Raw genomic sequence first — 14503 nt, 5'->3', positions numbered from 1 at the left:
AAAGTGACTTATCTAAGAAAACAAAAAATATGAATAGTAAAAAGACAGCAAACTCACAGTTATTGACAACCATATCTAAAACAAAAACAAAGCAAATAACTAGAACAGGAAATGGAGATCACATGGAGGGTTAGCAACAGGGGAGTGGGAGGAGAGGGGGGAAGGTACAAAGAATAAGTAGCATAGAGAGTAGGTAGAAAATAGAAAGGGGAGGGCAAGAATAATATGGGAAATGTAGAAGCTAAAGAACTTACAACACATGGACATGAACTAAAGGGGGGAATGTGGGTGAGAGAGGGTGTACAAGGTGGAGGGGAATGAAGGGGGGAAATGGGACAACTGTAATAGCATAATCAATAAAATATATTAAAAATATTCAACATTATTATCTCCTTGAAGAATTTTTAAAAAGCTAAAGTCTTCATCACACCTGCTCAAGAAATGGCATGTATACAATCTTCTTGGCTGGTGGCAATATAAAAATCATTCTCAGAGCAAGCAAGAAATGGGGCTGATTTTAACAACAGAAGAGGGCAAAGCTACTGACATTTACTACTCCTTAGAGAGTGTGTACATATAAAGGAAGGTGCATATATAGGCTGTGAAGTGGATGCTGAGCCAATGTGAAAACAGTAGGATGCTTTTGGACTTGAACAGTAGGTCAAAAACTAGACAGAATTCAACAAAAATTTATTTATCAGGCTCACCTGTTTAGTAAATGTCTGCTGGACTAACTTTATTAGTCATTACTCCCGCATTTTTTAGTTGACTCAGCTCTCTACACATATACACTTCCACCCCCAAGGTTCTAACAAACCTTTGAACAGAATCTCTTCTCTTTTCCTAATTAGCCCCCATCTCCCATCCCAGCAGCTACCCTGTGACCCAGACACATCTCGTCCCAATACTTAGGCACAAGAAATTTCAACTGTACAACAATGACTGCAAGTTTTAACAGCAACATACCAGCAGCATGTGAGTGGATGCCAAAAGCCAATGCTGTGTTAATGGAAGTAGTTTTCAGAATAAAGGAAATGAGTTTCACTGAACTGCCAGTCTGGCAGAGTGCATCTGACATACTTTGTCACTGACAAGCACCATGTTCTAAAAGGGACATTTACAACTTGCAATGCACCCAGAAGGTGATCAAGTCTATGAAGAGGCTAAAAGCCATGTCTGTTTCATGGGAATAGGGGAAGAAGATGGATGCTTAGATCTACAGGGCAGTTTATTAATTTACTATTTACTGCTTTTCTTATCCCACAATAATCTTTTGAAGCCCCCAAGGCACCTTACCTAATCCTTAGCTCAGGGGTCTTATATACACCAACCCCCCTTTCTGTCTCTGAATCGTTCTTGTATGTGGCATCTCTGACTTGCTCATGTATGTAGGGTTCCCATAGGCAAGAGCTTAAATTTGACTTACTCTTGCCAATATGCCTCCTGCCGATTTGGGTCGAATCAGGTCAAATTGGCCAAAAGAAACTGGAACAGGGAAAGGGGGATTTTCCTCCCTTCCTCACAAGGCATTCTTCTCAAGCATTATTCACATCACTTGTCTGCTCAAAACTTTCTCATGGCTTCTCCTGCCACTCAGAATAAAAGCCACATTCCTTCACCCTCAAAGATAAGTGAATAAATAAACCTCTAAATGTTCCTTGGTTCTAGTCTATAAACCCATTTTGGACCAGGATTTTTTTTTTAATCAATTTCTTTGATGGTTATAGGTCAGGGGTGTCAAACTCATTTTCAGTGGGGGCCATATCAGCTTGCAGTTGCCTTCAAAGGGCCGAATGTAATTTTATAAATGTATAAATGTATATTGACTCTATAAATGTAATTATTCCTTAACACTTAAGGGAGCTCAGTGCTGCCACCAGGTAGAAACAAGGTGCCGGGCCGGATAAAACAAGGTGGAGGGCCAGATTCTGCCCACAGGCCTAGTGTTTGCCACCTGTATTATAGGCCTAATTAGGATTTTTTTTCTTGAGTTAATGTTGGTAACATTTATCTAGAAAACTGACTATTTACATTTTCAAGTTGACTGCCAAAAATTATTAATATTTTTCCATTTTTCTCCTATACTGTTTATTTGTCCTTCTTCTCCCACTGTCTGGCCAGTTTACCTATTTATTACTCTTTTCTAAAAAGAGCTTTTGATTTTGCCAATATTTGTTTTATATTACATTATTATTCCTATCTTATCATTCCCTTCTTCTATTTTCTTGGGTTTACTCTGTTGTCTTTTTCTCAATCTTGAATTCATTAATTTTTAAATCTTTTCGAATATATACATTTCAGGATATAAATTTCTCTTCAAATCCCACTTTAGCTATATTCCATAAATTTGTGTTCGGGAAGCTTTTGTTATTCAGCTCTAGGTATTTGATAATTTCCATTGTAATGTCTTCATGGATCCATGACACATGTATATATCCATGACATGTATATCTATGATCTGTTTACATATATTTAGAAGTGGGCTTAAGTTACATTCCATACATATTATGGGGGGAGGGGGCTTTAGCAATTGTTTGTTATTGCTAGTTTTCTTGCATTTTGGCAAAAAAATGCGATGTGCATAAAGTTGATTTTTCAGCATTTTTGATACTTTATACCCTAAATTGTCATCAATTTTTTAAAAATATACTTTGCAAGGTTGAAAATTTTCTATTTTCTATTGGTAGAGCACAGTTCTATGCATGTACAGTTGATGGAGTCTGTTCCTAATGGTGCTCAAATTTTCTATGTCCTAGTTATTTCTCTGCTCGACCTATTAGTATCTGAGTGAGGTTAGTTTAAAAAATCCCACTGTAGGCCTGGCTGGTGTGGCTCAGTGGACTGAGTGCCAGCCTGCAAACGTTAACGGTCACCAGTTCAATTCCCAGTTAGGGCACATGCCTGAATTGTGGGCCAGGTCCCCAGTAGGGGGTATGCTACAGGCAACCACACATTAATGTTTCTCTGCCTCTCTTTCTCCTTCCCTTCCCCTCTGTTTAAAAATAAAATAAAAATCTTAAAAAAAACTCCTGCTATAATTATGGATTTAACTTCTACAATTAGGTCAAATTTTGCTTTACATACTTTTAAGCTATGTACTTGGTATTCTGTGGGTTTAAAATTGCTTTGTTACTTTCTTGATGAATTATCCTTTTATCATTTAGTAATAACATTTTTATCTGAATAATATATATTTTAAACTTCAAAATCTACTGTTTGATATTAGTGTAATTACAGTTTCCTTTTGGTTAGCATTTTCCTGGTATATCTTGTCTCACTAAATTACTTGCAAACTTTCAGTATCCTGTTTAAGATTCTCTTATAAACCACATGCATCTTTTATAATTTTTAAATAATTCATATTATCTGGCTATTTTTAAATATTTATTGTGATTATTAAGATAGTTGGACTTATTTGCATCTTGTTTTGTCCTTTACATTTACTATGGGTTTTTTTACTTCTTCTTCTCCCCAAGCACTCTTTTCCTTTGTTGTCTTGGAGTTATCAAATTTTCTTTGTTTCTCCATCATTTTAAGTTATATATTCCACTTATATTACTTTAATGTTAATGCTTACACGTGAACTCCTGACTTAAAATATATAATGCCTCTATCCTCCTTCTTAATGTGATTAGGGCCTTAGAATGCTTTAATTCCAGTCTCCTCCTATTCTCCTGCCATGTTACTACATTTCAGTATTTAATTATATTTTTATTATTATTATTTTTCCATTATCCTGTTCTTCTCATTTTAAATTCTGTTGCTGTTAAATAGCATTATTTAGTTACTGTCCTGATCTCTGAATTATCTGCTTTTTATACCAAATAATATGCAGTTACAGTGAACAGTCTTCACCATTATTTTTCTTTCTGATTAATATTCTCTTATTACCACTTTGTACTTAACACTTTTATGAATGAGCCTTCCAACAGAGCTGATATTGAAGAAATGTACAAAGTTAGTATTTCTTCTCTGGGCTCCAACAAATCTAGGGACTTATTTTTTAAAGATACTTTCTAGAGTATATATTTGTACTCTCTCACTGTACAAAATCAAACCTGCAAAAGGACCTTTTATAAACATATCTCTTTCCTTCTTTGCTTGCAAATTCAAATAATATTTAGCAGCAAATATATTTGGCAAATGACTAATGGGAAAAGTTCTTCACAGAGACAGGAAAATGAATGTGCTGACATGCTAGCTGATATAAACAAATTATTGCCTCTAATAGAAGGACATTTATGAATCTGACATATTAACACTAAATGATTTCTAACAAGTGAAATCAACGTAAGTTGATCTTGATTTAAAAAGCAAATCGGAAACAGAGCTCAGAGCTTGTACCAAATGACATTGAAAAATGCTTCATAAACATCTGCACATATCTACTGTAGATGGGGAGATACAGCATAAACTTTAGAAACCATTTTTTATTCATTTTTTATTGTGGCAAAATATAGATAACATAAAATTACTCATTCATTTTTACAGAGTAGTCAAGTGACATGCCTAAGATCACTCAGAAAAGATGATAAAGACCTAAATTGGTTAGGGTTCTACAACTGTGAAGGCTACTTGTTGGGCAGGATGGGTGTGGGATGGGGATGGGTGGGAAGGAGTAGGATTGTACATGTGCAGGCTCATGGGATTTCCCAGCAGAACCATACTTGGGAGTATTCTGGTTAGCCAGCAGAGCCTGACAGTGCAGCCAGGAAGGGGAAAAGAGGGCACACATGAAGGCTTCTCACCAACTACCCCCAAAATAAACACAACTGAAGGCTCAGACCACTATTTAATCATTAAAATGTTAGAGAGGAAAGTCCAACACTGCAGATTTGCTTTAATGAGAAGATAGTTCTTTTGCTCCTCGGGGACTGCAAGCCTGAATCAATACTTGGGTCATTAGGATAGCTGAGAGCCTGTAGGTAGTATCTTACCAACAAGGACTTAAGTGTAACTTTCATTTGCTTGGAGCACTGCTTGATGCAAAAGGAACAAGCCCAATGAGGTCTCTAGGCTTGAGGATCTTACCACATCAATGGAAGACATAATTACATTCAAAGACCAGAACACAATTAGTAGCTGGATCAGGGCTTTTGTGAAAAGGAGCATCATGGGGCAGGATGGTAAGTCAAGGACATTTGGCCTGGGTATGTGTGGCTTATATCAAAGTTATCCCACCACCAACAGCACCCACAATTTACCAATTGCCTACTATGGTGCCAGGCAATATACTGGGCACAAGTTTTTCCCGCATAATACTTCAGTGGAGGCAGGTGTTTTTATTCCCATTTTATAGATGAGGGCATGGATTCTGATAAGTCAAGTATATGTTGCTTGTTCAAAGCAGAGCTAGTGATTTAAACCCAGGTGTCACACAAGAACCAAGCTTTATCATTTTGCCTTAAAGCCCCATCCATCACAGTAATGAAGGGAATGTCCTTTCAACTTGGATTTTAAAACTTTGTAGATGTAATTATAATATATTCCAAAGAAGAAGGCAAAAGAATAACCTCCATTTATCTGCTTACTCCTTCAGTTCTCACCTTGAACATCATCTCTTCCAGGACTCCTCCCCTGCTCCCCAAACTCTCCTCTCTAACCTTCCAAAATAAGAGCCATAATCCTTACTGTACAATTTCAAAAGCCAATAAACTCTGAAAATGTCAAGTGTTTTTGTGAGTTTACAGCAAGCTCATCTGATAACAAAAGATGACCTAAACTGATGTGAAACTATTTTCAGTCTTTACTTTCCTACTCAGTGTGAATATTCATTCTGATGTGGAAAAAATAATGTGTTTAATTAAGGGGTACTGCCCAGACTCCAGTGTAGTTATTGTAAAATATATATGTATATTATCTTTCTAAAAATCCCAACATTTCTGACTTGCAGACCACATCTGGTCCTAGGGTTTCAGAGAATGGATTCTGGACATGTATCTTATGCATAAATCTTACTACACCACAATCATTTATTCTTTTGTACAAGCCCAGCACCTGACAGAGTGCCTTGCATATAATAGGTACACAACAAATGTTTCCAGAATGAGGAAACAAGGCTGGGAAGTTGGCTAAGAAGGGAAAATGGTTAGTGGCTTGGGAGTGACCATGGCTTCCAACTTGCAGGCCAGGCATCTAACCAGGGAATGCCACTGCCTTCTCTGACGGCAGGAACTATAAATAGTTGCTGCTGATTGAGAGCAAGCCACATAGCTGCTCTCTTCACTAAGAATAAAAATAGTCCAGTTGTCTTATATGATAGGCCCACATATAACTTTAGCCCAGTACTACAAAATAGCAGGCAAACTCATACTTCAGATCACATGGGCAGCTTCACAGGTCCCCTGGAACTTGGGCACAGAAGACCTGGATTTGGGTATGACCCTAGTACATGCAATAACCTTTTGGCCTGCAGTTTTCTCATCTGTAAAATAGCAGAATAAGCCCTAAGGCCCTCCTCACAGGTGGGCCTCTAACAAGGTGATCCATGGGAGGGAAAGCAGCAGTTGCCCCACATTCCAGGATGCGATGCAAACCTCAGGAGCTTCTTCACTCCTGTGTACTGTCCTCGCAGTCCCGAGTTCATCGTCCTCATTCAGTGGGCTCTGCTACACACACCTCCTTTCCCATCCAAAAGAAGCAGAGTCAATACAAAAAGACGCATTTCGTACCCAGGGCACCCAGGGGGCTCTTTCTGTGTTTGATCCCAAACAGTGGACAAAAAAATTCTGTGAAGAGTAACCCCATAGCCTTTCAGTGCCCCAACTCCTAGAAGATGCCAGGGGTGTGGAGGGGGATGGTAATCACAGGCCAGCAGGACTGGATTTAAACAGGAAGCCTCTTCACTACAAAGTCTCAGGATGTGAGAGGGCACTGGATAGAATGAGAATCACGATAGGGCAGCTTGGAATGGTCCCTCCTTACCTGGTAACACAGGATGGTTTGCTGAACCAGCCGCGCGTAACCGTCCAAGCGGACTCCGGAATTGCTTCTGCTCCTCATTTCCACAGTGCTCCCAGGGCCGCGGTGCCCGATTTGGTGCGTGGAGGTGGGACGCGCGGGCTACGGCTGCCAAAGGTTCCTAGTTCCCAAACACTCACAATCTCGGTCAGTTCTCCGGATGGAGCCCGGCGGTCGTAGGTAGGGGCTTCCAAAAACGAAAGGATCAAACTACGATTGGAAAACAAGCCAAGCAAGAGTTTTGTACAACTGCAAGGCTCGGGGGCGGGGACAGGGCTGGCACTCAGGCGGCGCCGCGGCAGAGGCGCCGAACTGGGTTCCAGGCGTGGGGCGACTGTACCTGCGGGAGCCTTTTTTGTCTTCCTGCGACCACGGGAAGGCCCCGGGGAGGACCACCCCCAACCCTATCCTACCCGAATATCGCAGCCCAGTGCAGTCCCGCCCCGGTCCTGCCCCCGCCACGGAACGGAACCCTCCGAGTTGCGGCCTGAGGGGGAAGGAAAAAGGGGTGGTCCCCTGGAGCAGCGGAGAACCCGGCTCCGGGCGGGAACCAGTTTATCTTCCTGAGACCCTTACCTCCCCACGGGCTGCCTACTCCAGGGCAGGCTGCAGAACCGAACCTTTCTTCTACAGCCACCTCCAAGCCCCGGCTCCGCCCGTGGACCCGCCCCCGGCTCCGCCCTCGGCGCGGAGCGGAACTCGCTGAGCCTGGCCGGAGGAGCAAGGTAGGCGAATGCTCCGCTAGGGGCCCAGAACTCCCCAAACTCCTTCCGTTGCTAGCGGCCCCGCCTTTCCGAGGTGAGCTCACTGTCTAGGCCGTGGTCCCGCCCTCCAATCCCGTTCCCACGTCTGTCCCCTCCACCCCTCCGGCAGAAGGAACCCTCCTAGAGGGTGGGCGTAAAGGACGGGCTTTCGGCGGGGCACGAGGCAGCCTGGAGGAGGCTCCCGGGGTGAGTTGCCAACCTTAGGGGCCGCGGGAGAAATAGACCCGCCGACTGCGGCCTCACAGGCACCCCTCTGCGGGCCGGAATGTAGCCCTGCCCTTGGCTGAGTCTCCGCAGCTGAGTGGAAGTCGAGTAGCGCGGTCCAGTACTGAAGAGAAAAGAGGCCAGCCGGAACAGGGTCCCCAGGGGTCCCAGTCCAACTGCTAGTCACTTGGACGCCGCTCACCTGGCCAGGCCTGCAGTTCATCTCCAATAGGCCTACAAATTGAAACTTACTAGTTTCTTGTAGCCCAGTTACCTACACTTCACAATCTTCTGCCCAGTATTCACTTTTCCACCAAAATCTGGCCCCATATGAATTCCACTGGACACCCCCGCTAATGTAATCATTGTTCCCACAAGCCCATTGTTAGTCTCCATACATTTATTGTATGCTTCTTGACCCAAGGCCCTTCCTCCTCCTCCTTGCCTATCTGAAGCCTATCTTTCCTTTAAGTTTCCCCACAGCTCCTCCCTCCTGTTGGCCTTCCCCATTCTCTTAATTCCCTTAACAATTTCTTTCCTAAGAGCTTAGGTCTTGGAGTGACTTTAAATTGAGTTTAAATTACAGATCTGCCATCTACAAGTGGTGTGAACTTAGGCATGAAATTTTAGCTGTTTCAAATTCACTAGTCTCATCTGTAAAATGGGGATAATAATAGCACCTACCTCATAGGGTGGCTATGAAGATTAAGAGAATGAATATAAAGCACTTTGCACCATACCTGGCTCATAGAAAAGTACTTCATAAATCATAGGTGTTTTCATAATCATTTAACAGTAATGTAATTGTAATTTTTCTCATATACGACATATTTTTATAATTGGATTGTAAGTTATTTATGGAAACTGTCTTTGGTGTTTCCCATCATGTCTGGTATAGCGTTGAATATGCAGTTGTAGCTCAATTAATGTTGAATGAATGAATGAATGGAAGAAAGAAAATCAGTCCTGCTCAGCTGGGTCCCCCTACGTATGGTCCCTAACAATTTCATTTTAAAAATTCCATAACATAAATCTGTGCTTCTCTACTAAAGAACCAAACCCCTCTTCATTTTACATACTTTTTGTTTTCTCACTTAACAATCTGGATAGCTTTCTTAAATTATGCAGCGATTCATGTGATGTGCCTCTATGCAGAATTTGCTATGGTTTAGGGGTAAATAAAACTAGACATTTAGCTGTTGCCATTAAATCTCTTTTGGAGTCTGAATATGTACTCTTACTAGAATTCTCATGTATTCTTCTGCATCTAAAAAAGCTGGGATCATTGCTTCTTTCCATGACTGCTTTTGTTCACATTGACTGCATCTTCAAGAATCCATTTTGCAGCCATGAGGGAAATAGCCAATGAGCTTTGCTCATTACCTGACATTTCCATCCAGTATAGAAACATTTTCAGTTTCCTGATCTCATTCTTTGTAAATTCTGCTGTACACACATACACCCTTTTTGGTATATAGCCATCCTACATTCTTAGGCTTTGGTCTGAGGGGTGTCTAACTTTTTTGGCATCTCTGGGCCACACTGGAAGAAGAGTTGTCTTGGGGTACATGTTAAATACATTACAACATGTAATCACACACAAAAAATCTCATAGTGTTTTAAGTAAATTTACAATTTTGTGTTGGGCCACATTCATGGCCATCCTGGGCTGCATGCAGCCTCTGCACCACTGGTTGGACACCTCTTACTTCAATGCGTATGTCGTATGATCTGCATTTTTCAATAAGCTTGAAATTCAGGGATGAAACCAACAAAGAAGGCTATAACTTGTTAATTTAAATTTTTAAGTGCATTTCAGTGACTAGATTCATTTAGGACTAGAAGCTGTACTATATAAAAAGAACACACATTTCTTAGTGTCCTTAAGTCCCTGAGGTACAAAACCTCTGTGTCTTGTTCCCCGGATCCATGAAGGTTTTCTGTGGTTGGGACCCAATGGTGACCTGTCTCTAGATCATTTCTCAAATTTTGGTCAAGAATGATATATGGAATGTGATGGTGTATATTCTTATTTCTGAAGCTGGTACATGATTTTCGTAAAGGTGAAAACCCAGAACTGGATCCTGGGGTGGCACCATATTCGACTTCTCTGAGTGTCTACGAATTGTCCCACCACAGGGACTGCAGCCAAGGAAGAGCCATATGTCAGCATTCAGGGCAGAAAAGCCAACAAATGTTTCTTTTAGTGGGTTCAAGTCTTTGACTTGAAAGAAAGGCATTCCATCTTTGACACAGAGAAGGTCCATTCTGAACCAATTTGCTGAAAATAACCAATTAGCCAAATTTATTTATTTCTATGACATTTTAACTTTAGTTGACTGGAAATCATTTTGTTTTTCATTACAATATATTAGAGAATCTGGAATTTGTCTCTTCTCCAGCTTCCTATAGCTAGTTTGAAAGTGGGAGGTAAAGAGAGGAAAAACCAGGGAGCATAAGATTTCTTCACAGTAACGAATATTTATGCATATATTTAAGAAAACATAGTCTCAAGGAATGTATTCAATTATTATCTGCCTTTTCTGATGCTGTGTCAGACTCCAACTGTAGAAGCAAGGAGCTGAGGCAGAGGTAAATTTGAATAGTCATCAAACTCCTCTTATGAAGACAAAATAACAAAACACAAATCCATTTGGTAAATTGCTGATTTAGTGAATTAACTCTTTTACAAAATAGCCCTCAACAAACTAACCTGCCTCCTAGGTGACTTTATTAGACACAACCAAGTATCCCAAAACGAAGCCATTTGACCATGTTTGCTGAGAGCAATCAACTGCTCACTAGTTACTTTGTGGATTAATGATTGCAGTGTGTTTTGGGGAAAAACTTCTCAAGTGCCTTGAGGAAATATTTCAACTACTAGACACTCCTTTGACACTCCTTGCCTCCTCATATCGGCACCACCTCTGTCTCCTTCAATAGAGTCTCAGATTGTGGGACCAATTTTAAACCCCAAGGGGGATGCTCCTCAAGATCATTCTGTTTGTCCTGTCCCTTACCTGTGAAGTTGCGGGGGGGGGGGGGAAGACAAGAGAATTTGGCGTAAGGACCACAACCCAGACACAAAACACAACAGGGAAAATAAGGGGTGGAGAGTCTAAGGGACACCAGACATTATGCATCCTGTTGTGTATGTACCCTTAGGTTACATAATCTGCTTCAGGAGACTTGGTTTTGGAGATCTTATGCCCCAAATGCGGGGTGTCTTTACCACCTTCTTCACTACTCAACACCTTTGAAGTAGCTGAGCACGGTTGAAGGAGATATTGCCCATTGACCTCTTTCGAGTTGAGGCCAGCTTTCCCCTTTTGTGGCTCCCATATGCTAATCAACTCCCCCGGAAACCCCAAATCCTGTCCTTGAAATCCTACTGTTTGATGCTTTGGAAGCAGACACTTGAGGGGGATCCAAATCTGGGGCTCGTGTGGGCCAAAGCAACATGTGTTAAGGAGATAATCTTGAAAGAATAAGAGGGAAAATTAAAGAGAGAAATCAGAAACTCATGTCATGATGCAGAACAAACCTTGCTCTAACTTCACAACCATAGTGTGCCTGCTGTTTGCCAAAGGATGCTACTATTATGGTGACTGTCATCATAACCGGGCCTGTCCTACAACTTCAATGCCACACCTCCAGGGAAAGGATTGCAAACGTTTTCTCTTTGTGAAAGTTCTCAAACTTAAAGGATTTAACTGCAAATTTATTGTTGATTTTAATATTTTTGTCAATTTTAACATATAAATACAAGACAATTAAATATATCAGAGAAGAAATATTGCAAAGGCAAATCAGCACTCACAGAAGTGTATTACATTATTACTATAGTTAGCCTGGGATACAACATTCACTTGAAATATATGCAAGGGAACCTCAGTGAAAGACCCAGCTAAAGGGTTTGGAAATGTTCCTAATAAGGACACACTTGACGTACTGCTCAAGCAGCTCTAGGTGGGAAGTAAGGCAGACCCTCTATAACAAGGAGCAATCAGGGTTTGATACATATAGAAATAATAGCATCGCAGGATAGTTCCCCATTCCCATTAGCTGGTCCCCCTGTCACTATACATTCTTAAGACTAGAGCTCTTTTTAAAAATAACTATAGTTCCGGCTGGGCCAGAGTGTACCAGTCATTACAACCAACAAAGTACCATCATAAAGAACAGCAGTATGATTTTTTCTTTATATACATCACCTTTAAAAAGTAATCCCTATGCTACTCTTCTTTTATGAAAGGCTCTGGGGATTTGCGAGGTGGCAGTGTATGTATCTCCTCCACATTCACAATTTTCCTGACACGGTGTAGATTTACACTTCCATCCCTCTCTGTGGCCACAGTATTAAGCTAAACATCTTGGTGAATATTTCATAATTTAATGATCAGGGATAAGGTCAGGAGATGGATATTGAATGCCGTGTATCCAGGTGTATACAGTCCACACCCTGTACAAGGGTACACCCTAGAGCACAGGTGGCAAACACAAGGCTGAATCCACGGGCTGAATCCGGCCCTCCACCTTGCTTTACCTGCCTGGCACCTTGTTTGTACCCGGCAGCAGCACCAAGCTCCTTGCCCCTAGTTAAGGAGTAGTTACATGTATACAGTCTAAAGTTACATTCGGCCCTTTGAAGGCAACCGCGAGGCTGATGTGGCCCCCAGTGGAAATGAGTTTGACACCCCTGCCCTAGAAGGTGAGTGGGGCTAGAATACGGTCTCCACTCAGTTTGCCAAACTGAGTCTGGGGCTGTGTCAGTCTAGTGGTGGCACCTTTTTACTGTTTTGCTCAAAGGCACTGTATGAGCTAATTGTGGAACTGTCTGCTTACATTTTTCCAATCTGACTGGCATCATTATTTCTTCATTTGAATGAAGTTTCTGTATTTCATATCCCATATAATCTCCACAAACAGTTTTAGAACTTACTGAACCAGCAAGGATTTTTTTTTTGCATTACAACAGTAGACACAACAATACAACCATGATTCTACAAAGAAATAAATTTACACAGTAGAAAATAAATACCAAAAAAATTTAGAAGTAAGATTTTTTGACATGTGAGTCACTAAAATTTAGCTTATTTACAACAAAGTCACGCACAACTAAATTCACCAACAGGCTGAAGTCAACAGTTGCTTTATATGATGTTATCAAAGATAACATAACCTGTTTAAAATGTGGCTGGAAATGAACTACTTTTCTTTAAATAAATCTTATTTACTATGTTGTTTAAAACCAATCTTCTTTTAAAATGAAGGACAAGAAACCAAGTTGCAAATGTCTCAAAATATCTTGGTTTCCTCTTTCAATAGTAACCACTGCCCTCAGTTAGCTTATGGTCTTCCAGAGGTTGCTGAGTATAAAATTAGTTGATTTTTCATACATCTCACATTGCAGAAAAGGTAAAAATGGACATTTTCACGGTCAAGCATCATGCTTTGATTTCAGAAAAAGGAATCACATTTGCTCAATAAAGTGTAAGCTTCCTCGCTTTGAAGTCCTTCTGAAAGCAATACGACTTTTACCATTACAGGAATCTTCTTTCTCATTAAACATGTGCTGTTTTCCAGTGAAATCATGAAGGCATACATCTCCATTCTGAACACTGAAAGAAACACCATTCTTCTCTGTAGAAGCATTCCCTATATAAAGAAAAACAAACTTGATGTCATGAAGTATCCACAGAAAGCATTTAAAAAATAAACTTAAATATCACTTTATTCTTAAGTATACACACACAGACATGTTTTTTAAGTGTTTTTGATATATTGTCATATTTTACTTACTTTCATTTCTTCCCTAAGGCCACTCAAAGGAAGCAAAACAAATTGGACAATGTTTCCTCTATGGCAGTTTTTTAAAGTGAAATAGTCAAACTATGAAGCAAAACAATATATTTGATTTTAAAAGGCCCATTTCCTAACTCTGGTTGAACATATATTGACTTCAAGTAGTAGCATATATGTAAGCTATATATATAACCTAATGTAATATTCTGATCTACCCCAAAAGATTAAGGTTAACAGAGATCTCCATATGTCCTCTTTTAAGGTTCTTGGTTCCCTAAGCTTCCTACAAAATAAAACTTGGTACCAGAGAAACCCAGAGTGACAACAGTCATGGCAAGGAAAAAACTGTCTCCTGTAGACTAAACCTGCCTCTCTTACTGGACCAGGATAGGACTGATTCCCAAGAGGAAACCACCAGTTCCAGCCTCAGAGTCCAAGCCAGGGGGCAGCTGGGCATTCTAGAGAAACTGATTTGGATTCCACCCCAAGCAGACCTTGAACTGTGTGTGGGGGGAGCGGGGAGTGCACAACAGCTGAGACCCTCTAGATACTGACATCATCCTTCTAACCATTATACCATTAGGAGACAATGTAGAAAGCTGAATAATAAGCTCATTTGTTAGTTTATACCATAGTTATACTAATGACAACAGTGCTAAGAATTTTAAAAGTATTACATCATCTATTATTGTATGAGATGGAACTAAGGTTTCAGAAATTAAAGTGTTTTGCTTAGGGTTAAATGGCTCAGAAGCGATGGAGTCAGCACA

The 14503-nt window shown here is 40.7% G+C and overlaps 2 protein-coding genes across 12 annotated transcripts in view; both read right to left on the bottom strand.

Moving 5' to 3' along the window:
- Window positions 1–7618, bottom strand: part of PHKA2 (phosphorylase kinase regulatory subunit alpha 2) — a 66932-nt gene extending 59314 nt beyond the window's left edge. For all 4 annotated transcript variants that reach the window (XM_037046257.1, XM_037046259.1, XM_037046260.1 and 1 more), the window contains exons 1-2: window positions 7537–7618; window positions 6925–7170 (exon numbers count right to left, since the gene is read on the bottom strand). In XM_037046257.1, coding sequence (XP_036902152.1) covers window positions 6925–7002 — 78 coding nt within the window. In that variant the 5' untranslated portion in view covers window positions 7003–7170; window positions 7537–7618. The remainder of the gene's footprint in view (window positions 1–6924; window positions 7171–7536) is intronic.
- A 4510-nt stretch (window positions 7619–12128) lies between these two features.
- ADGRG2 (adhesion G protein-coupled receptor G2) overlaps window positions 12129–14503 on the bottom strand; it is a 120239-nt gene continuing 117864 nt past the window's right edge. For all 8 annotated transcript variants that reach the window (XM_037046261.1, XM_037046263.1, XM_037046262.1 and 5 more), the window contains one exon: window positions 12129–13586. In XM_037046261.1, coding sequence (XP_036902156.1) covers window positions 13402–13586 — 185 coding nt within the window. In that variant the 3' untranslated portion in view covers window positions 12129–13401. The remainder of the gene's footprint in view (window positions 13587–14503) is intronic.

This window comes from Sturnira hondurensis, unplaced genomic scaffold, assembly GCF_014824575.4.
Source record: "Sturnira hondurensis isolate 20B ecotype Veracruz unplaced genomic scaffold, ASM1482457v3 Scaffold0005220, whole genome shotgun sequence".
In the NCBI taxonomy this organism is placed as follows: domain Eukaryota; kingdom Metazoa; phylum Chordata; class Mammalia; order Chiroptera; family Phyllostomidae; genus Sturnira; species Sturnira hondurensis.
Note: the sequence above shows the minus strand (reverse complement) of the source record. Positions and strands in the feature narration are given on the sequence as shown.